The following is a 22,685-nucleotide window of genomic DNA, read 5'->3' as shown; positions in this document are numbered from 1 at the left end:
TGAAAGAAATCACACTGTGAATGAATTGACTGTTAACTCTGTTGTCAATAAAATAAATCACACTGATAATGAATTGACTGTTAACTCTGTTGTCAATAATACTGAAAGAAATCACACTGTGAATGAATTGACTGTTAACTCTGTTGTCAATAAAAGAAATCACACTGATAATGAATTGACTGTTAACTCTGTTGTCAATAATACTGAAAGAAATCACACTGTGAATGAATTGACTGTCAACTCTGTTGTCAATAAAAGAAATCACACTGTGAATGAATTGACTGTTAACTCTGTTGTCAATAAAAGAAATAACACTGATAATGAATTGATTGTTTACTCTGTTGTCAGTAATACTGAAAGAAATAACACTGATAATGAATTGACAGTTAACTCTGATTGCAATGACACTGTTACTGATTTAACTGGGCATACTGTTGCCAATACCACTGAACAGTATCAAACTGTTAATGAATTGACTGCTCCTTCTGTTGACTGCAACATACATTTAGTTAAGACTAATTTAATCAATTCAGAATTGAGTAAACTAAAAAGTCATTCAGGTTCAATCAACAATCAGTCTGAAAACAAGCAAACATGCCAGGGTAGAAATAATAAAAATGACATTGATAACAAAGCAGACAAATCTGTGCATTCCTATTTATGGATAGGTGAACAGAAAACAGGTATGCATGCAAATATCAGATTTGAAAATCCTGTAGTTTTATATGATTTATCAAGATCACAAGTAACACAAGAACAAAATAATCTAGTCATTCAGGGTAGTTTTCATCAAGGAAATACCAGGTTTGGTGAAAACGCTGGGAAACAATGTGTTAGTAATTGTTTATCTGCAATAGTGCATAGTAAACTGAAACCAGTTTTTGCATGGAACAAGTTATATCTTGACAATATACTAATTGAAGGTAACGATATTTATACATCTGTGCACGGTACTAATAATTATCTTTGTGTGGAAGATCTTCCAGAATTTGTAGATCTTAGAAATCGTATTATTCATTGTCACAAGAAACGTTCCATTTGTGCATTTGTACATGACGTTGACCCAGATTTTGATGGCGTTTTACCTTTAGACCAAGCCCTGCAATATGCATTAATAGACTCAGACGGATGCTTTGTTACTGTAAGAGCAACAACATCATTAGTAATAAAGCAGAATAACAAAATATATATGTTTGATTCTCATGCAAGAAATCGTTTTGGTTTAATAGATAATTATGGTTCTAGTATTGTATTTGAACTTGCTGACATTCAAGCTGTTTACCAACACTTCTGTAATTTTGTTCAGGGTGATCAATCTGTACCTTTTGATGTAACAGGAATTACTGTTGCAATACAAGAAACAGTTGACAGTAGTGTAGATATGACATTGCAAGATAATATGCAACATATTGAAATACAAGATAGTGTACCAATATTAGGTTATTTAGATAGTAAGCATAGTATTGAAGAAAATGAGACTAATGAAGAAACGCTCGACAATTTAAAGGGAGGATTGTTGAAAAATACCAAAAGACGTGTATCTGATCTTTCAAATGACATTGAATCAGACATATTAATGGACATATCACACAATGTATCAGATGACATTGAATCCGACAGGTTAATGGACATATCAGATGACATGGAATCAGTAGATTTTTCAAAGGTAGGGTCTCCATGTACATTTGTTAGAGATAATGAAGTTTCTGATATAGAAATAATGTCTGATTGTAGATCCAATTATTCCTTTAAGCCATTAGATTTCTACTCTAAAAGGGAACTCTGTGGACTATTGAATATATCTTCAAAAGAAGTGAAAAAAAACATGTGCAGTTCAGAATTGTGTAATATTGGCCATCCCTTTGAAACAAAGTCCATCATAGCAGACGGAAACTGTCTCTTTAGAGCAATATCTTATGCTGTTTCACATACACAAGTATTCCATAAAAAAGTAAGACAAGACATTATTAAGCATAGCTTGAGCATTTCAAATCATTTGACTAGTCTATTAGAAAACCAATATGGTACAGTAGAAGAACATATAAGTGGTCGAAAAATGAGAGAGAACAATTCATGGGGAACTGCATTGGAAATAATCGCCGCAGCAGACCTTCTAAAAACGGATATTTATACGTTTTATAATGGAGTATGGATAAAGTATTCATCGTCTCAAATTCACACAAACAGTGAAATAAATGATAGAGCAATCTATCTTCAACACATCAGAGACTTACAACACTATGAGGTTGTATTATCAGTTATACCAGAGATGCACAAACCACCTGAAAATAAGGGAGTTGCAATGAAAAGGAAATGTGAGCAAAATGATTTATTTGTTTCAAAGAAATACAGAAAACAAGATCAACAGACGAGTGGTTTAAATAATGAAAACAATTCTTCTGTTATATCGTCACAGAAAGGAATTCATTCAGACAAAGCTATAAATGAAGTACAATACTTATCAAAATCTGAAAAACAAAAATTAAAGTATCAAACAGATTCTCAATCAAGGTACAAAACATTATCAACACAAAGGAAAAAGTATTCGAACGACGATTCGTACAAAGCTCAGAAAATAAGAAAAGGAAGGGAGAAATATCAGAATGATTACACATATAAATTAGATATTAAAAAAGCTTCAAAGGAAAAGTATATGACAGACGAAAAACACAGGGAAGAAAAGAAAAATGAAAGCATTAAAAAATATGAAAATAATGATGAATACAGAAAAAAATTGAAAGAGGCAGCCATTCACAAATATGCTACTGATGATGCACACAAAATTAAAATTAAACAAGCAAGCATTCACAAGTATGCTACTGATGATGAACATCAAAATAAGTTGAAACAGGCAAGCATTCACAAGTATGCTACTGATGATGAATATCAAAACAAGGTGAAACAGGCAAGCATTCACAAGTATGCTACTGATGATGAATATCAAAGTAAGGTGAAACAGGCAAGCATTCACAAGTATGCTAATGATGATGAACATCGAAAGCATGTTAAAAGTCAGACTTTGTCTAAAAGAATTCTTTCTAAAGAAGAAGGAAAAGACATGTCAAAAGTTATTGAAAAATTTAAGAAAGATGTATGTGAAGGACCTGAATACATTTGTGCTTGCTGTTTTAGACTTTCATTTCAAAATCAAGTAATGGAATATAAGAAGGATTTGTATCAAAAGGATTCTGTAAAAGATGTAGCAGACACTTGCATTTCTGATAAGTATTTGCATAAATGTTTAGACGAATGCGAAGATGAATGTAAGTATCAAGGAACTAGTAGACAATCCCTTTGGATTTGTTACACATGTCACAGAAAGATCCAGAAAGGAAAAGTGCCTGCTGAATCTTTTTTTAACAACCTATTATTAGATGATGTTCCTAATGAACTTAGCAAATTAAATCAACTAGAACAACATTTAATTTCTCTTAATATACCTTTCATGAAGATAATTGCTCTACCTAAAGGTGGCCAAAAGGCAGTTCATGGACCATGTGTTTGTGTACCGTCAGATATTTTTAAGGTAACTACTACTTTGCCTAGATCTGAAGATGACAATTGTTTAGTTAAAGTGAAGCTCAAAAGGAAATTACAATATAAGGGTTATGAGGAATATCAATTTGTTGATACTAAACATTTAGAAGAAGCATTGCTATTTTTAAAAGAAAAAAATGAGTGGTATTCAAATATAGTAATCAATGAAAAGTGGTTGAACCCTATTCCTTTACAAAATAAGGACTGTTGCCCTGAAGTAGAGAGCATGGACACTTCAACAACAACAAATGAAACGCTAAATGATAATTTGCAAGATAGGTCAAATACAGAGGAACAAACAAATGAAGCGGATACATACTTAGATGATACTTTACAGGGCGTTCAGTTGGACACATGTTTACAGCCTGCTGATATTGCACAGGAAGCTTTAGATGCATTGTTTGATAAGGAATTCAATCTATCACCTGCAGAGGAAAATAACCCTGTAAGTCTTTTGAGAACAAAGGGTATTGAAGCTCAAACGTTTCCAGTACATTATCCTACAGGTAAAAACACATTGAATGAAGAGAGAGAAGAAAAGTTATCTTTATTAAGATATTTCAATCTGAGATTAATGAGTGTAGAAAACCGATTTGCAAGAGATACTTCTTATATATTCTTTTGTCAATATATGTCTGAACTAGATAGAGTTATGTCAAATGTTCAAATTTCCTTAAGGAAAGGATCGGTGTTTTCAAATGGAAAGAAAGTAACAGGCAAAATGCTATGTGATAAAGACACATTACATGGGTTATTCCGAAAAGATGAGGCAATAAAGTTTATGAAACCTGTAAGAGGAACACCTCCTTATTGGCAAGCTGAACAAAAGAATATTTTTGCTATGATTCGCCAGTTAGGTATTCCCACATTCTTTGCCTCGTTTTCTTCTGCAGACTTCAGATGGAAAGAAATCATAGAAACAATATTGAAGCAACAAGGAGATATTCGTAAGTTTGACGAACTTACTTGGGATGAAAAGTGCAAAGTCCTTTGTAGTAATCCTGTTACACCTGCACGAATGTTTGATCGTAGATTTAAAAAATTTCTAAAAGATGTTATAATGTCAGATGCTCAACCAATTGGTCATGTGATAGACTACTTTTATAGAGTTGAATTTCAACAGAGAGGTTCTCCACACACGCACTGTTTGTTCTGGGTAGAAGATGCCCCAAAATTTAATGAAGATGAAGATGATATTGTAACTGAGTTTGTTGACAAATATATAACATGTAAACTACCGCTGGAAACCGAGGACTCAGAGCTAAAAGACATTGTCACAACTGTACAACAACATAGCAAAACACATTCAAAAAGTTGTAGAAAAAAGGGAACTGTGTGTCGTTTTAATTTCCCAAGACCACCCTCTGAAAAAACATTTATATCACGCCCACCTAAGGATGATGAAGAAGAATGTAGTGTTGCTGATGACACTGATGAAGATGTTGACGATGATGTTGTTGAAAAACCAAAATCGGGAATTAGTTCATTAGAAGCTAAAAAGATATTAGAATCTCTATGGGCTGTAATCAAAGACTGTGAAAAGGAAAATTTAACTACTACGGAGTTATTCATAAGGGCAGGAGTATCTCAGGAAGATTTTCAAGAATGCTTTAGGTCAGTTACATATAGAAATACTGTGGTGTTAAAAAGAAACAAAAATGAAATGTTTATCAATCAGTACAACCCGCATCTCCTGAAAGCATGGGACGCAAATATGGATATACAATACATATTAGATGCTTATTCTTGTGTTGTTTATATAATAAGTTACATCAGTAAATCAGAACGTGAACTTGGATTGTTGCTACAACAAACAAAAAATGAGGCCGCTGATGGAAATTTGAATGCACAACATACAATGAAACAAGTAGGTACTGCATACTTTCACTTTCGAGAGCTGAGTGCCCAAGAAGCTGTTTTTAGAGTGATCGGCTTAAGTTTGAAAGAATGTTCAAGAAAAGTTGAATTCATTCCAGTTGGAGAAAATCCATGTAAAATGAGTATTCCTCTAAAAGAACTTTTAATCAAATCTAAAAGCGCAAATACAAAAAAACCTTCAAAGGAAATCGATGATGATGATGACATTGATGACGGTGATGATATCGAACTTTGGATGAAAAGCATTACTGATAGATATAAAAGTCGACCAGAACTTGAATTATTTAATCAGATGTGTTTAGCTTCATTTTGCTCCGAGTTTTCAGTTTTAGCAGAAACACAGGTTCCAAATAAAATAAATGAAGATACCACATTCAAACTTAAAAATGATATGGGATACATCAGAAAGCGGACAAGAACCCAGCCTGCTATTATCAAATATGCACGATTTTCCATTGAAACATCGCCTGAACAGTACTACCAAAGTATTTTACAGTTATATTTACCTTACAGATTAGAGGAACAGTTGAAACCGCCACAATTTTTGACATATGAATTGTTTTACAAATCAGGAATGGTCAGGTATAATCAGAAAGAGGTTCTTGTTAAAGTCGAACAAATAGTTAATACTAACATGTCCAACTTTGTGAAAAGTGGCAAAGAGCTAGAAGCTGCAGAAAAAAAATTGGAAGAAAATGATTACCAAGAAGATGCGTGGGCAGACCTATGTCCAGAAACAGAGAGTGAAAGACGTGAATGCACTGAAGCAGCCAAATCTTCAACTGTCATAGAAGTCGACAGTCCTGAATTTGGAATACCAGATTTAAATAAAAGTAACAAGCCAGAAATAGTTAGTGGAAATGGGATTAAAACTTGTTTACTAAGGTCGGAAGTTATACCCTTGTTGAGAGGTTTAAACATGAAACAAAGGCGTATTTTCTATAAGGTAAGAGAATGGTGCAACCTAAAAGCCAATGGTAAAAATCCCCCTCCCTTTCACGTCTTTGTAACAGGCGGAGCTGGAACAGGAAAAAGCCATCTGATTAAATGCTTACATTATGAAACCACAAGAATTCTTGCTCGCTGCTCTCCTAGTCCAGACGATTTGACAGTTTTATTGACTGCACCAACTGGCACTGCAGCCTTCAATATAAATGGATTGACGATTCACCATGCTCTTTCTATTTTCAAAACTCTTACTGTTGACAAAGCGATGCTTGGTGAAGATAAGCTGAACACTTTAAGGTCAAAATTAGAAAATTTACAAATTTTAATCATAGACGAAGTCTCAATGGTCAACAAGAGGTTGTTATTCTTCATTCATGAACGGTTGCGTCAGATCAAGAAAAGACCTGAAAAAGATCCTTTTGGTGGGGTTTCAGTGATAGCTGTTGGAGATTTTTTTCAGTTACCACCAGTAAAATGCCGAAAAACTGATAAACTTTATGTAGATGATCCATCGAATCCTTTGAACTATCTGTGGAACGATTTCTTCACTATTGTAGAATTAGATGAAGTCATGAGACAACGTGAAGATGGTTTGTTTGCTCAGTTATTGAATAGACTTAGGATAAAAGACAAATATTCTCCGTTAGAATCCTCAGATTTAAAAATGTTAAAGCAGTGTATAGGTAGTGGGACAGATGAAGCTTTACACATTTATGCTACTAATAATGAGATTAATATTCACAATACTGAAATGGTTATTAAACTGTCCAGTGAACCTAAGTTAATTGAAGCACAAGATTTTGAAAAAAATAAAGCTACAGGAAAACTAAGAAAGAAAACAGCAAATTTTTCACAAACTGATATTTGTCTCCCAACTTCAATTCTATTAGCTGAAGGAGCCCGCGTAATGCTGAAAAAGAATGAAGCCGTCAATGATGGCTTGGTAAATGGGGTAATGGGCACTATTGTCAGCATTGCAGAATTTTTAGAAGGGTCTTTGCCGAATGTTATTTTTATCAATTTTGACAATGAGAGAGTAGGAAAAAACGCTAAGATTCAAAAAACAATAAATGGGAAAAGATGCGTTGGATTGGAACCATCTACAGAGGACATACCATTCAAAAATGGAACGAGAAAACAGTTTCCTTTGCAGTTAGCATGGGCATGTACTGTTCATAAAGTTCAGGGTTTGACAGTTTCACAAGCAGTTGTGGATTTGAATAAATGCTTCACTTATGGCCAGGCATATGTTGCATTGAGTAGAGTTACTACAAAAGAAGGGCTTCATATATTACCAATTGATGACAAAACACTTGGTAAAAAAATATACTGTGATCCTGATATCATAAAAGGCATAAAAACAATGAAACATTATCTGACTGAAAATGTAGAAGCATCATCTGAAGAAACACTTGTAACTATTGTTTATCACAATATCCAAGGACTAAGAGCTCATAAAAATGATTTAGTGGCTAATTCAGACTGTTCAGATGCAGATTATGTCTGTCTGACTGAAACATGGCTTGAATCTTCCTCTGATCATGTTTATCTTCCTAACTATGATTTTTATCACCAACCAAGATCTGCAGCCTACACACCGACTAATTCTGTGTTTATGAATTTGCAAGCTATGGGCCACGGAGGAGTTGGAGTATATGTAAAAACAGATTCTGAATATGAAAATTGTAACATTACCGTGGAAAATCTAGAATGTATGACTTTCAGAATCCCCACCATGAATGTCCTTGTGGCAACAATATATAGAACTCAGAAGTATCAAATTGGAATATTTCTTAAAACATTTATTTCGTTTGTAAGCAAATTGACTGAACTTTCAAACAATATCATTGTTTTAGGTGACTTTAATCAAGACATATTAAAGGGAGAAAGATCCATACTGGACTATATGACTTCAAAAGGATTTCAACAGCTAGTGGAAGAGGCCACAACAGAAGGTGGTACATTGATTGATCATGTCTATGTCAAAGGTTGCTCAAAAGTAGAAGTTAAAGGCATTCCAACTTACTACAGTTATCACGATGCTGTATCCATAATGCTTAAAGATAGCCGATAAGTATCATATATATATATATATATATATACTGTATATGAATATAATTGGTACCTGTAAATGACACTGCGAGTTAAGCAAGCAACAACAACGAAACGCACCATACACAGATGAAGGGCCGGGTGGGATAGGAGGGGTCCCGATCCCGAAATCCTGGACTGGGGGGGGGGGGGGGGAGGAGGAGACTTTTCTCTTTAAACTATTCAGATTCCAAAGATTGGTGAAATAATATCCTTCCCCCCTCCCTGTACCCTTACCCCTCCCCCACCAAGTAAAATTTATACATAATGTCACATATCAAAAAGCCATTTTAACCGATAAGTGCAAAATAAACTGACAACTCCATGGCAAATAAGAAAAAAGATAAAATGGCAAACAAAAGTACACAAAACACAACAGGGGGGAAAAGCTGATCAACACGAACTCCACCTAAAACGATCTCAATTAATTTGTTTTCTATTTCAGATCAAACCAAAAGACTTCAGTGGTGTGCAAGATTACTTGAATGTTTGACTAATCAAACTATTGTTTAAATATGTCATATTTGGATGATTTTAATATTAATACAGAAAGAAGTCTTCATTTATTCCACTTAGTGGTGTGACATTTTTTTTAAAACCATATTTATATATTTATTGTTACATTCTTTTAATTTGTAAATAATATTTCATATATAATGTCTCATAAGCCAGATGTTTTGCTTGATATTGATTGTTTATTACGTATGAATATTGTGTATGAATTCTTTTTTTTTTTTATTGCAAACAATTCGTGTCACTTCAATAAATATATTTACTGTCTATGTCCAATTATTTAGTCACAATCATTTTCGTTCAACATAAGGATTACCTCCAGTAAGATATCATTGTAGTTGATAACAATAAACTATTGTTGGCAGATATTTTTAAGTATGAAATAGTAGAGTAACAGTTTTGCGGTTTTCAAGAAATCACTTCAGGTTACATATCAATATATTTAAAACACCATCAGTCCTATACTATTGAAATCTGCAAGCTATGGTATATGGCTGGTTGATTGATTGGTTGGTTGATTGGTTAAACACGTTAGTTAAACATGTTGGTTAAACACGTTGGTTAGTTAAACACGCAAAAGAGGTTCAATTAAAACAAGCGAAAAAAAAAAACCCAGACATCTTGGATCCCGTATTTAACACATGAAACGGAAACTTGCATTAATTGATTGATTGGTTGGTTTGTTGGTTAAACACGTTGGTTGGTTAAACACGTTGGATAGGCTCAATTAACACAAGCGAAGAAAAAAGGAACCTTGGATCCCGTATCAAACACATGAAACGTAAACATGCATTGATTGATTGGTTGATTGATTGGTTGGTTGGTTGGTTGGTTGGTTGAACACGTTGGTTAAACATGTCGATTAAACACGTTGGATAGACTCAATTAGAACAAACGAAAAAAAAGACATTGGATCCCGTATTCAACACATCAAACGGAAACAAACATTGATTGATTATTTGGTTTGTTGGTTAAACACCTTGGTTGGTTAAACACGTTGGATAGGCTCAAATAACACAAGCGAAGAAAAAAAGAGACCTTGGATCCCGTATCAAACACATGAAACGTAAACATGCACTAATTGATTGATTGATTGATTGATTGATTGATTGATTGATTGATTGATTGGTTGGTTGGTTGGTTGGTTAAAATCGTTGGTTAAACATGTTGGTTAAACATGTTGGTTAAACACGTTGGATACTTAAACAAGCCAGAGAAGAAAAAAAGAAATTGGATCCCGTATGAAACACATGAAACGGAAACATCCATTGATTGATTGGTTGGTTAAACACGTTGGTTGGTTAGTTAAACACATTGGTTAAACACGTTGGTTTAACACGTTGGTTAAACACGTTGGTTGGATAGGCTGAATTAAAACAAGCGGGAAAAAAAACCTTGGATCCCGTATGAAACACATGAAACGGAAACATGCATTGATTGATTGGTTTGTTGGTTGGTTAAACACGTCGGTTGGTTAGTTAAACACGTTGGTTAAACACGTTGGTTGGATAGGCTGAATTAAAACAAGCGGAAAAAAAACATTGGATCCCGTATGAAACACATAAAACGGAAACATGCATTGATTGATTGGTTAGTTAAACACGTTGGTTAAACATGTTGGTTTAACACGTTGGTGAAACACGTTGATTAAACACGTTGGTTGGATAGGCTGAATTAAAACATGCGAAAAAAAACAACATTGGATCCCGTATGAAACACATGAAACGGAAACATGCATTGATTGATTGGTTGGTTGGTTGGTTAGTTAAACACGTTGGTTAACATGTTGGTTAAACACGTTGGTTAAACACGTTGGAAAGAGTCAATTAAAACAAGCGAAAAAAAGAGACCTTGGATCCCGTATTAAACACATGAAACGGAAACTTGCTTTGATTGATTCATTGATTGATTGATTGATTGATTGATTGATTGATTGTTTAATTGATTGATCGATTGATTGATTGATTGATTGATTGATTGATTGATTGATTGATTTATTGATTGATTGATTGATTGGAATTCAAACACTCATAAAACTGTTTAAATAGTGCCAAAAAACACATAATTTAATGACCTTGACCTTTGACCTTGTGACCTTCGTCAAGGTCATTGCTCCACAAGGTCATTGCAAAAGATCGTATGGGTCAAGGACCTTTTGTTAAAGAGTTTTGCCTAAAAATGGCTTTTTAAAAACCATCAATGGGAGTTATGTCCCTTACATGATGGTAAAATCAGTATAGTCATAATGTAAAAAAGTTGCCCCTTGAAGTACCAATCATTTTTCACTGCTTAATTTTTCTGTATCTATAACCGTTCAATAGTTATAGGGAAATGAAAAACTTTTGAAAATCTAAAATATGACCTTGACCTTTGACCTTGACCTATATTTTCTAGTTTTGGTCCAATGAACTCAAATCTGAAGACCCGCAGTCTTTATGACTTACGGTTCATGAAATTTATATGCATATCGAAAATTTAAATATTCAAGTGGAAATAACTCCTATAATAGGTCACTGGATCGCTTCGGTTAAAGTTATTTGAAGTTGTAACTTTTGGCAAGGAACATTTAAAAAAAAACCATTTGCCGCTAAGTCTTATAGTTTATGAGGAGTAGTGATAACAGTGTTTTTTGTAATTGGGGAGATAACTCCTATAAGGTAAACAGTAAACCTTGGTTATTCTAATACAAGATAGATATTATACCCCTGATACATGATACTAAAGATCATTTGGATATGTTGCGTACTTTTCTTGATTTTTGACTTTGAAAACGGACGAGGAAAAAGAATAATAATAATAATAATAAACAAACGAAATACAGTAAGGTCTTTCCATTTAAGAAAGGAAAGACCTTAATAATAGGGAAAAAACTGGAGTTGTCGTTCGTTTAACGTTGATAGGATAGATAGCACACAAACTACATTCAGTTGTAAGTGGAGGGTAAAAAAAATGGGGGGGGGGGCAAAAGGGGGTCTCGGGGATTTTTTTTTTTTTTTTTTTTTGTATTAACGGAACAGAATGGTTAAAAAGGCCTTTTTACAATATAAATCAATTGCTTTCAAAAAGCAATTGTAAACGGTCTTTCCCCCTTTGAAACAGATTGATTGGGGGGGGGGGGGGGGGGGGGGTGTTTGTTTGTTTGTTTTGTTTGTTTGTTTGTTTGTTTGTTTCTGTAAGGGGTCTAGTATTGTGTTACCGGAGAAGTTTCATGTTTAGTTTGGAAAGTTTTTATTTTATTTTAGGTCCAGCGCGCGCGCCAGATTGAGGAGACACCACGTGACGCGTGTTTATATTAAGAAAAACTTAGACTTTTTATTTCTCTTTAGGTCGGGACGTTGGACAGACAACATCTATAGAGATGGAATGTACACAATGTAATTTCTTTGGTCATTATAGGAAATTGACATTTTGATCACAGTTCACCAGCAGTGCATGATTTGGATTTATTTGATCCGGTGTAACTTTAAAACACGTTTAAGGATTATTTTCTTAAAATGTACATTTTTCAGCACCAGTTTGTAACAGATAAGTTTTTCAATCCAGGAGCGGACATTTTTATTGTAGGATTTCATTGAGAATTACGGACCTAGCAAGCGATTTTTACGGCATTGCCATTCTTTTTCTCTAGGAAAAGTCTTGAGAGATATCGGCACCACGTTGTTTTATGAACCTTTAGTACATGTATGCCCTGCTGACTGTAAATTTTGGGATCGATTGGACTTGTAGTTTCAGAGTTTAAGTGATAACAAGGTGGTGGATTTTTTTTTTCAGAAGAGATGTAAGAACAATATTAAAGTTCAATTCTTCTTGAATAATTGATAGGTCTTTCCTTCCATTTTCTTTTAATTATACTGTCATAAATAAATATATCATATATATTGATTGATTAATTTATTGATTAGTTGGTTGGTTGGATGATTGGTTTATTAATTAAACACTTGATATAGGGTCTCTTGAAACAAGCGAAAAAAAAGAGACCTTGGATTCCGTATTAAACACATGAAACGGAAACATGCATTGATTGATTGGTTGGCTGGTTAAACACGTTGGTTGGTCAGTTAAATACGTTTGTTAAACATGTTGGTTAAACACGTTGGTTAAACATGTTGGTTAAACACGTTGGTTGGATAGGCTCAATTAAAACAAGCGAAAAAAAACCTTGGATCCCGTATGAAACACATGAAACGTGACATGCATTGATTGGTTGGTTGGTTAAACACGTTGGTTGGTTAGTTAAACACGTTGGCTAAACACGTTGGTTAAACACGTTGGTTAAACACGTTGGTTTGATAGGCTCAATGAAAACAAGCGGGAAAAAAACCTTGGATCCCGTATGAAACACATGAAACGTGACATGCATTGATTGATTGGTTGGTTGGTTAAACACGTTGGTTGGTTAGTTAAACACGTTGGTTAAACATGTTGGTTAAACACGTTGGTTAAACACGTTGGTTAAACACGTTGGTTGGATAGGCTCAATTAAAACAAGCGAGAAAAAAAAACCTTGGATCCCGTATGAAACACATGAAACGTGACATGCAATGATTGATTGGTTGGTTGGTTAAACACGTTGGTTGGTTAGTTAAACACGTTGGTTAAACACGTTGGTTAAACACGTTGGTTAAACACGTTGGTTGGATAGGCTCAATTAAAACAAGCGAAAAAAAAACCTTGGATCCCGTATGAAACACATGAAACGTGACATGCATTGATTGATTGGTTGGTTGGTTAAACACGTTGGTTGGTTAGGAAAACACGTTGGTTAAACATGTTGGTGAAAGTCGTTGGTTAAACACGTTGATTGATTAAACACGTTGGAAAAGGTCAATTAAAACAAGCAAAAAAAAACAACCTTGGATCCCGTATGAAACACATGAAACGTGACATGCATTGATTGATTGGTTGGTTGGTTAAACACGTTGGTTGGTTAGTTAAACACGTTGGTTAAACATGTTGGTTAAACACGTTTGTTAAACACGTTGGTTAAACACGTTGGTTGGATAGGCTCAATTAAAACAAGCGAAAAAAAAAACCTTGGATCCCGTATGAAACACATGAAACGTGACATGCAATGATTGATTGGTTGGTTGGTTAAACACGTTGGTTGGTTAGTTAAACACGTTGGTTAAACATGTTGGTTAAACACGTTGGTTAAACACGTTGGTTGGATAGGCTCAATTAAAACAAGCGAAAAAAAAACCTTGGATCCCGTATGAAACACATGAAACGTGACATGCATTGATTGATTGGTTGGTTGGTTAAACACGTTGGTTGGTTAGGAAAACACGTTGGTTAAACATGTTGGTGAAAGTCGTTGGTTAAACACGTTGATTGATTAAACACGTTGGAAAAGGTCAATTAAAACAAGCAAAAAAAAACAACCTTGGATCCCGTATGAAACACATGAAACGTGACATGCATTGATTGATTGGTTGGTTGGTTAAACACGTTGGTTGGTTAGTTAAACACGTTGGTTAAACATGTTGGTTAAACACGTTGTTTAAACACGTTGGTTAAACACGTTGGTTGGATAGGCTCAATTAAAACAAGCGAAAAAAAAACCTTGGATCCCGTATGAAACACATGAAACGTGACATGCATTGATTGATTGGTTGGTTGGTTAAGCACGTTGGTTGGTTAGTTAAACACGTTGGTTAAACATGTTGGTTAAACACGTTGTTTAAACACGTTGGTTAAACACGTTGGTTGGATAGGCTCAATTAAAACAAGCGGAAAAAAAACCTTGGATCCCGTATGAAACACATGAAACGTGACATGCATTGATTGATTGGTTGGTTGGTTTAACACGTTGGTTGGTTAGTTAAACACGTTGGTTTAGCATGTTGGTTAAACATGTTGGTTAAACACGTTGGTTAAACACGTTGATTGGTTAAACACGTTGAGAAGGTCAATTAAAACAAGCAAAAAAAACAACCTTGGATCCCGTATGAAACACATGAAACGGAAACATGCATTGATTGATTGGTTTGTTGGTTAAACACGTTGGTTGGTTAGTTGAACACGTTGGTTAAACACGTTGGTTTAACACGTTGGTTAAACATGTTGGTTAAACACGTTGGTTGGATAGGCTGAATTAAAACAAGCGGAAAAAAAACCTTGGATCCCGTATGAAACACACGAAACGGAAACATGCATTGATTGATTGGTTTGTTGGTTGGTTAAACACGTTGGTTGGTTAGTTAAACACGTTGGTTAAACACGTTGGTTAAACACGTTGGTTTAACACGTTGGTTAAACACGTTGGTTAAACACGTTGGTTGGATAGGCTCAATTAAAACAAGCGAAAAAAAACCTTGGTTCCCGTATGAAACACATGAAACGGAAACATGCATTGATTGATTGGTTTGTTGGTTGGTTAAACACGTTGGTTGGTTAGTTAAACACGTTGGTTAAACATGTTGGTTTAACACGTTGGTTAAACAAGTTGGTTAAACACGTTGGTTGGATAGGCTGAATTAAAACAAGCGGAAAAAAAACCTTGGATCCCGTATGAAACACATGAAACGGAAACATGCATTGATTGATTGGTTAGTTAAACACGTTGGTTGGTAAGTTAAACACGTTGGTTAAACATGTTGGTTTAACACGTTGGTGAAACACGTTGGTTAAACATGTTGGTGAAACACGTTGGTTAAACACGTTGGTGAAACACGTTGGTTAAACATGTTGGTTAAACACGTTGGTTAAACACGTTGGTTGGATAGGCTGAATTAAAACAAGCGAAAAAAAACAACATTGGATCCCGTATGAAACACATGAAACAGAAACATGCATTGATTGATTGGTTGGTTGGTTGGTTGGTTGGTTAAACACATTGGTAAAACATGTTGGTTAAACACGTTGGTTAAACACGTTGGAAAGTGTCAATTAAAACAAGCGAAAAAAAGAGACCTTGGATCCCGTATTAAACACATGAAACGGAAACTTGCTTTGATTGATTGATTGATTGATTGATTGATTGATTGATTGATTGATTAATTAATTGATTGATTGATTGATTGATTGATTGATTGATTGATTGATTGATTGATTGATTGATTGATTGATTGATTGATTGATTGATTGATTGATTGATTGATTGGTTGGAATTCAAACACACATAAAACTGTTTAAATAATGCCAAAAAACACATAATTTGATGACCTTGACCTTTGACCTTGTGACCTTCGTCAAGGTCATTACTCCACAAGGTCATTGCAAAAGACCGTATGGGTCAAGGACCTTTTGTTAAAGAGTTTTGCCTAAAAATGGCTTTTTTAAAACCATCAATGGGAGTTATGTCCCTTACATGATGGTAAAATCAGTATAGTCATAATGTAAAAAAGTTTCCCCTTGAAGTACCAATCATTTTCAACTGCTTAATTTTTCTGTATCTATAACCGTTCAATAGTTATAGGGAAATGAAAAACTTTTGAAAATCTAAAATATGACCTTGACCTTTGACCTTGACCTATATTTTCTAGTTTTGGTCCAATGAACTCAAATCTGAAGACCCGCAGTCTTTATGACTTACGGTTCATGAGATTTATATGCATATCGAAAATTTAAATATTGAAGGGGAAATAACTCCTATAAAAGGTCACTGGATCGCTTCGGTTAAAGTTATTTGAAGTTGTAACTTTTGGCAAGGAACATTTTAAAAAAAACCATTTGCCGCTAAGTCTTATAGTTTATGAGGAGTAGTGATAACAGTGTTTTTTGTAATTGGGGAGATAACTCCTATAAGGTAAACAGTAAACCTTGGTTATTCTGATACAAGATAGATATTATACCTCCGATACACGATACCAAAGATCATTTGGATATGTTGCGTACTTTTCTTGATTTTGGACTTTGAAAACGGACGAGGAAAAAGAATAATAATAATAATAATAATAATAATAATAATAAACAAACGAAATACAGTAAGGTCTTTCCATTTAAGAAAGGAAAGACCTTAATAATAATAATAATAATAATAATAATAAACAAACGCAATACAGTAAGGTCTTTCCATTTAAGAAAGGAAAGACCTTAATAACATGAAAAGAAAATGGCAGAAGTGTTTACGTTTCTTTTTATTGTATATGTATCTCATATTGTTTGAATCAAATAATGCCTATGAGAAAAGTATTTATAACTTAGGTTTAACTAAAATTTGTTATTCTTCAGGTGGCGAAATATTTTACTGAAAAGAGAGATTATGATATGATTTTTTTTTAAACATGATTTACTTTTTTGTGCAAATCTTCAAATTGATATTTTCCTGAACTTTTTTTTATTTTTTATTTACAGCAATCATACATTTAAGTTGCGATTTCGAAGATGATTGGTGCAATTGGTCATCTTACGGCTCCTATGATTTTTATTGGGACCGTGGTTGGAAGAAACCCTACGTTGATCATACTACTGCTTGTGAGTTTACCGTTCAATTCATTTATTTATCTTTACAAAGATAAGCCTGATTAGCATTTGTACAACTTACAACTTCTAACTTGTAAAGAGGGTCGGTTTTACGACACAAGAGATGATTTTAGCTTTCCAAATGTGAACTTTACATTTCGAAGTAGCAACATTCCAGCAGCACCTGCATACGTGGTATTTATCTCCGAATCGATACGATATTCCCGTGCTTGAATTTCCTATCATGATTTTCCTGATAGATGGTTGCTGCTCACAAGGAAGCTATTAAATCAAGAGTTCCAAATTGTAAATTTAAATCATCCCTTCGTAAATCCTACGAATGCCATCATGAGTTGGATGGCCGTTATTGAATAACCGTTTCAAAATGATATCGGATATGCTCCTTCCGTCGGAATTACAAACCCCCTTCCCTTCTTGAGTATGACTTTCCGAATTCGACTATTTACCGGATTTGGTATCACATAATCAACACCACGGGGGTCAAATAATGTGCAGGATCTGCTTACCCTTCCGGAGCACCTCGGATCAACCCTAGTTTTTGGTGGGTTTCGTGTTGCTTATTCTTTAGGTTTCTATGTTGTGTCATGTGTACTTTTGTTTGTCTGTTTGTCTTTTTGTAATTTTTAGCCATGGCGATGTCAGTTTATTTTCGATTTATAAGTGTTTGACTATCCCTCTGGTATCGTTCGTTCCTCTTTTGTATATTTTAATGAAACAGAGAGGCGAAAGATACCAAAAGAACAGCCAAGCATATTAGTCTAAACCCAACTGATACGAACCCAACCAAACACTGACAGATATGAATGATACTTTGTACAAGACCGACACGTACTCACCTTTCAACTGTAAACTCGAAACTTGCTTGTCAGAAAAGAAGTAAATATTAATTATTAACCTTCAATTCGTTCACGCCTGTAATAACAGGAGTAGGTTTATAACTTACACACAAATGTTCGTATGTTATGTGTATTTATGTTGCAAAACTTCACTAACCAACTTTTGATCAAATATAAAATTCTGTTAAGCAGTACGTGAAACAAATTTGTCAGAAAGATAGGTCAGACTAATGAAAGAAACAAAACCAGACGCACAGACAGACAAACAGACGGACATTGCAACTGTAATTAACAATGCCCCCTTTCCTACCACTATTATAGCAAGATTATAATTTCAAAATTTCTCTACGAACCTTTTTCACGTCTGTATTTCCATATAAATTTGAGCCAAATAAATACTCCTATTTTAAATTTTACCATTTTTCTCATTTTTTTTTATATAACTGAAGGTCCAGATTTTAAGATATAAAAGTAAAGTAATTTAATTCTAATGCAATTTGGCTGTAACCCTTTTTGTCAAATCCACAGTTGACCAGGCGTTACTAAGAAGGGACCCGCCCTGAATTCGCCGTTTTAATAATGTAATTTTATCCGAATTTGAAGCGTACAGGTAATGTTTTAACCTCAAGTTTGTAACTTTTCATTTAATGACGTCACGTTTAGCCATGACGTCTTTGTGCCAAAATCATTCATGAGTTTTTAAGGATTTTTTCTATTTGTCAAATTTTGCGCGTCGCAAGTAAAACTGCATTTGCAACCGTCAAATCTACAATTGACGGTGGCAACTCTTTAACTACAGTACTGTTACTCCTTAAGTTTAAAATTTCATAACGTATATTTCATAAACAAAAGATGGCAATAATTTCAATTTTTTTAATACTTTTGAATGTTACACTAGAGAATTTTACTTTTCAAACGAAACTTACGTACGTTAACGCAAGCAACTTAGGCTAACAATTATACGGACTTATAAGACATAATATAAATTGTGGTTGTCTCCCTTCGCCGGTTCTGTATTTTAGATTTTGAACAGTCGGATAGGTATAATTTTGTTTTAATTCTTAAATAACATTCATGTAACAGGCACGGACACTTCGATTTTGTTTGGGTGGGGTCGGTTTGGGAGGGGGGAGGGGCTGCTGGGAATTTAAAATGAAGATATTTTTGCCCATTAGATAATATTCAAAACAAAATTTCCACGTCAGACAGGGTCTCCCCCTCCCCCATAATTTTTTTTTATCTAAATGATCGATGACTTAATAATCACAAATTAAATATAGAATAACCATACATTGTCTTGAAATATCAATGGTATTGGTACAGGCTTAGAAACAGGAAGAAAGCGAGACTGTTTCTAAGCATTGATATTTCGAGACAATGTATAGTTGTTCTATATTTATGAGTTAAACATAAGGTTATTTTTATAAAATCATATCTATTTGGTAGGGGGATAGATCAAATTTGAAATAAATAGGCAGGACCCTCGAATTAATGATGAAACCAAGTTTGGAAAAGTATTTACAACTAGAGGCTCTCAAGAGCCTGTATCGCTCACCTGACTCTATTTAGGTTTTTGAATTCATATAAAAAAAGATAAAATTTGACTACAAAGTAACAACACTTGGTCAGCACCAGATAAGAAACATTCATGCTATGTTTGGTTTCATTCCATTCAGTGGTTCTCTAAAAGAAGACATTTGTATGTATTTCCCATAGGTCCTATGTTAAACTAAGTCCCCCGCTGGCGGCCATCTTGGATAATGGATCGGCTACAAAGTAAGAACACTTGGTCAGCACCTCATAAGGAACATTCATGCCATGTTTGGTTACATTCCATTCAGTGGTTCTATAAAAGAAGTCATTTGTATGCATTTCCCATAGGGTCCTATGTTAAACTAAGTCCCCTGCTGGCGTCCATCTTAGATGATGGATCGGCTACAAAGTAACAACACTTGGTCAGCACATCATAAGAAACATTCATCCCATGTTTGGTTTCATTCCATTCAGTGGTTTTCTAAAAGAAGTCATTTTTATGCATTTCCCATAGGGTCCTATGTTAAACTAAGTCCACGGCTGGCGGCCATCTTGGATGATGGATCGGCTACAAAGTAACAACACTTGATCAGCATCTCATTAGGAACATTCATGCCATGCTTGGTTTCATTCCATTCAGTGGTTCTCTAAAAGAAGTCATTTGTATGCATTTCCCATAGGGTCCTATGTTAAATTAAGTCCCCCACTGGTGGCCATCTTGGATGATGGATCGGCTACAAAGTAACAACACTTGGTCAGCATCTCATAAGGAACATTCATGCCATGTGTAGTTTCATTCCATTCAGTGGTTCTCTAAAAGAAGTCATTTGTATGCATTTCCCAAAGGGGCCTAAGTTAAACTAAGTCCCCCGCTGGCGGCTATCTTGGATGATGGATCGGCTACAAAGTAACAACACTTAGTCAGCACCTCATAAGGAACATTCATGCCATGTTTGGTTTCATTCCATTCAGTGGTTCTCTAGAAGAAGTTCAAAATGTAAAATGTTAACGACGACGACGACGGACGACGACGACGGACGACGACGACGGACGCCAAGTGATGAGAAAAGCTCACTTGGCCCTTCAGGCCAGGTGAGCTAAAAAGGGCAGAGCCAAAAAATGGCCGCAAAACAAGATGATTGCAATATAGAAAAAAAGCATAGGTTGGCAAGCTTGGACAAAAAAGCCTCAATAAAAATTTCGTCTTAAAGTTTATCCATGTACCCCTCCCCTAAAAATAAAGGGGTTGCATCCTTATCAAAAACAATGGACGAAAGTAAAAGGTGTACAAAAAATAAAAAAATAACACATTTACAAAAAAATAATTTACCACACACGTTTTTGGTATTTGAATGTCAATTTTTCTTCCTGTCCGTCTTCCTTCTTCTCAAGACTGAGCGAATTATCGACTTCATTATACCAGAATACAAATACGTCTACATGGTCGGCATTCTATCGAACTGACGGAAAGGAATTCACCTATCATCATTGAAGGTCGAGTCAATTAAGATAAACGGTACTGTAGTTCCATTGGTTTAATTAAAGAAGTAAATAGGTGTTTGTACATAAGTTAACAGAGTAAAAGGTCGACATATTTTCACTAGAAAGGTTGACAAGTTGACCCTAGAAAGGTCTACAAGGTTGAAAAGTGTTAAGGTCAACCTGTTGAACAGACGATAAATGCATGATAGGTTGACCAGTTGACAAGTGTAAAGGTTAAAAGGTTGACAGGTTGACATGTTGAAAAGTCGATAAATCCTTAGGTCGACAGGTTGACAAGTGTGAAGACCCAAGGTTAACAGATTGACAGGTCGACATGTTGAAAATCGGTACATGCATAGGTCAACAGGTTGACAAGTGTAAAGGTTAACTCTCGTGTATTGTTGAATGATGTGTTGGTCTTGCAAAAAAAGAGGGCTGAATTTATAAATGATCTTGGTGAAGAACAAGCTGTTCCTAAGGTTGCAGAATATGTTTTTATTTCGTTCTTACAAATAAAATTGTCAATATGTAAAAACCTTGTCAGTCAATTATTCAAATTACAGTCCTTGCGGTTAATTAAGAAAGTACGATTCCTTTTCATTTTTTTATACCAACTCGTGTAGGTAAATGAGTTTAAACAGACTCAACTGATATACATTACAGCACGGGCTGTGATCTGAAAATTTGATTGTAAAAACTGAAAATTCTAAATATTTTTTTGGTTTCTCAGTCAGTTAACATGTTAAAGACTTTTCAGTCTGATTATTGGTATCTAGTGGCAAGTTTTACGTCGTCACTTCGAAATCATTTGTGTGCATCAAGTTTAATTTAAAATAAAGATGTTATACTGAACAATAATGATATATTAGTAATAAAAAAAATAAGATAATGACTCAGAAAAGAAAATTAACCTAAAAACCAACTAAAAAAGGCAAAGCTCAGGGTCATCGTTTCACGAATGTGAACTACCGAATTAAAGTATTTACCGGATTTTTTATAACATAATCAACACGAAGGGTGCCACATGTGGAGCAGGGTTGCTTAACCTGAGATCACCCCAGTTTTGGTGGGGTTCGTGTTGTTTAGTCTTTAGTTTGTTTTGTGTTATGTATTCTGTACTATTATTTGTCCTTTTGTCCTTTTGTTTTAAGCCATGGCGTTGTCAGTTTATTTTCAATCTATAAGGTTGACTGTATCTTTCCTCCCTCTTTTATCATTAAGCAGATATGGTCTGATAGCTACCCAAATTGAAACGACAGAAATTTTAAACGAATCAAATATGCTGCTCCATTCAGCTTACGTTGTCGCTTAGGAAATGCAACAGGAAAAAAATATAAAGATAACTATTTCCGAAAACCCTACTCGGCAAGGTTCACCTATTATGGTAATGTATTGTTTTGATTTACAGCTAAGACAGTACAACATTGCCTGTGACAGTCAATT

The 22,685-nt window shown here is 34.7% G+C and overlaps 1 protein-coding gene across 1 annotated transcript; it reads left to right on the top strand.

Annotated features, from left to right (window-relative positions):
- The first annotated feature begins 685 nt into the window (after positions 1–685).
- Positions 686–8,437, top strand: LOC134726490 (uncharacterized). The gene is made up of 2 exons (XM_063590896.1): positions 686–2,511; positions 2,728–8,437. The coding sequence occupies exons 1-2, from the start codon at positions 686–688 to the stop codon at positions 8,435–8,437; spliced, it is 7,536 nt and encodes a 2,511-aa protein (XP_063446966.1).
- Positions 8,438–22,685: the final 14,248 nt, after the last annotated feature.

This window comes from Mytilus trossulus, chromosome 7 (genome assembly GCF_036588685.1).
Source record: "Mytilus trossulus isolate FHL-02 chromosome 7, PNRI_Mtr1.1.1.hap1, whole genome shotgun sequence".
Taxonomy (NCBI): domain Eukaryota; kingdom Metazoa; phylum Mollusca; class Bivalvia; order Mytilida; family Mytilidae; genus Mytilus; species Mytilus trossulus.
The sequence above is the reverse complement of the archived record's forward strand: the minus strand, read 5'-3'. Positions and strand labels throughout refer to the sequence as shown.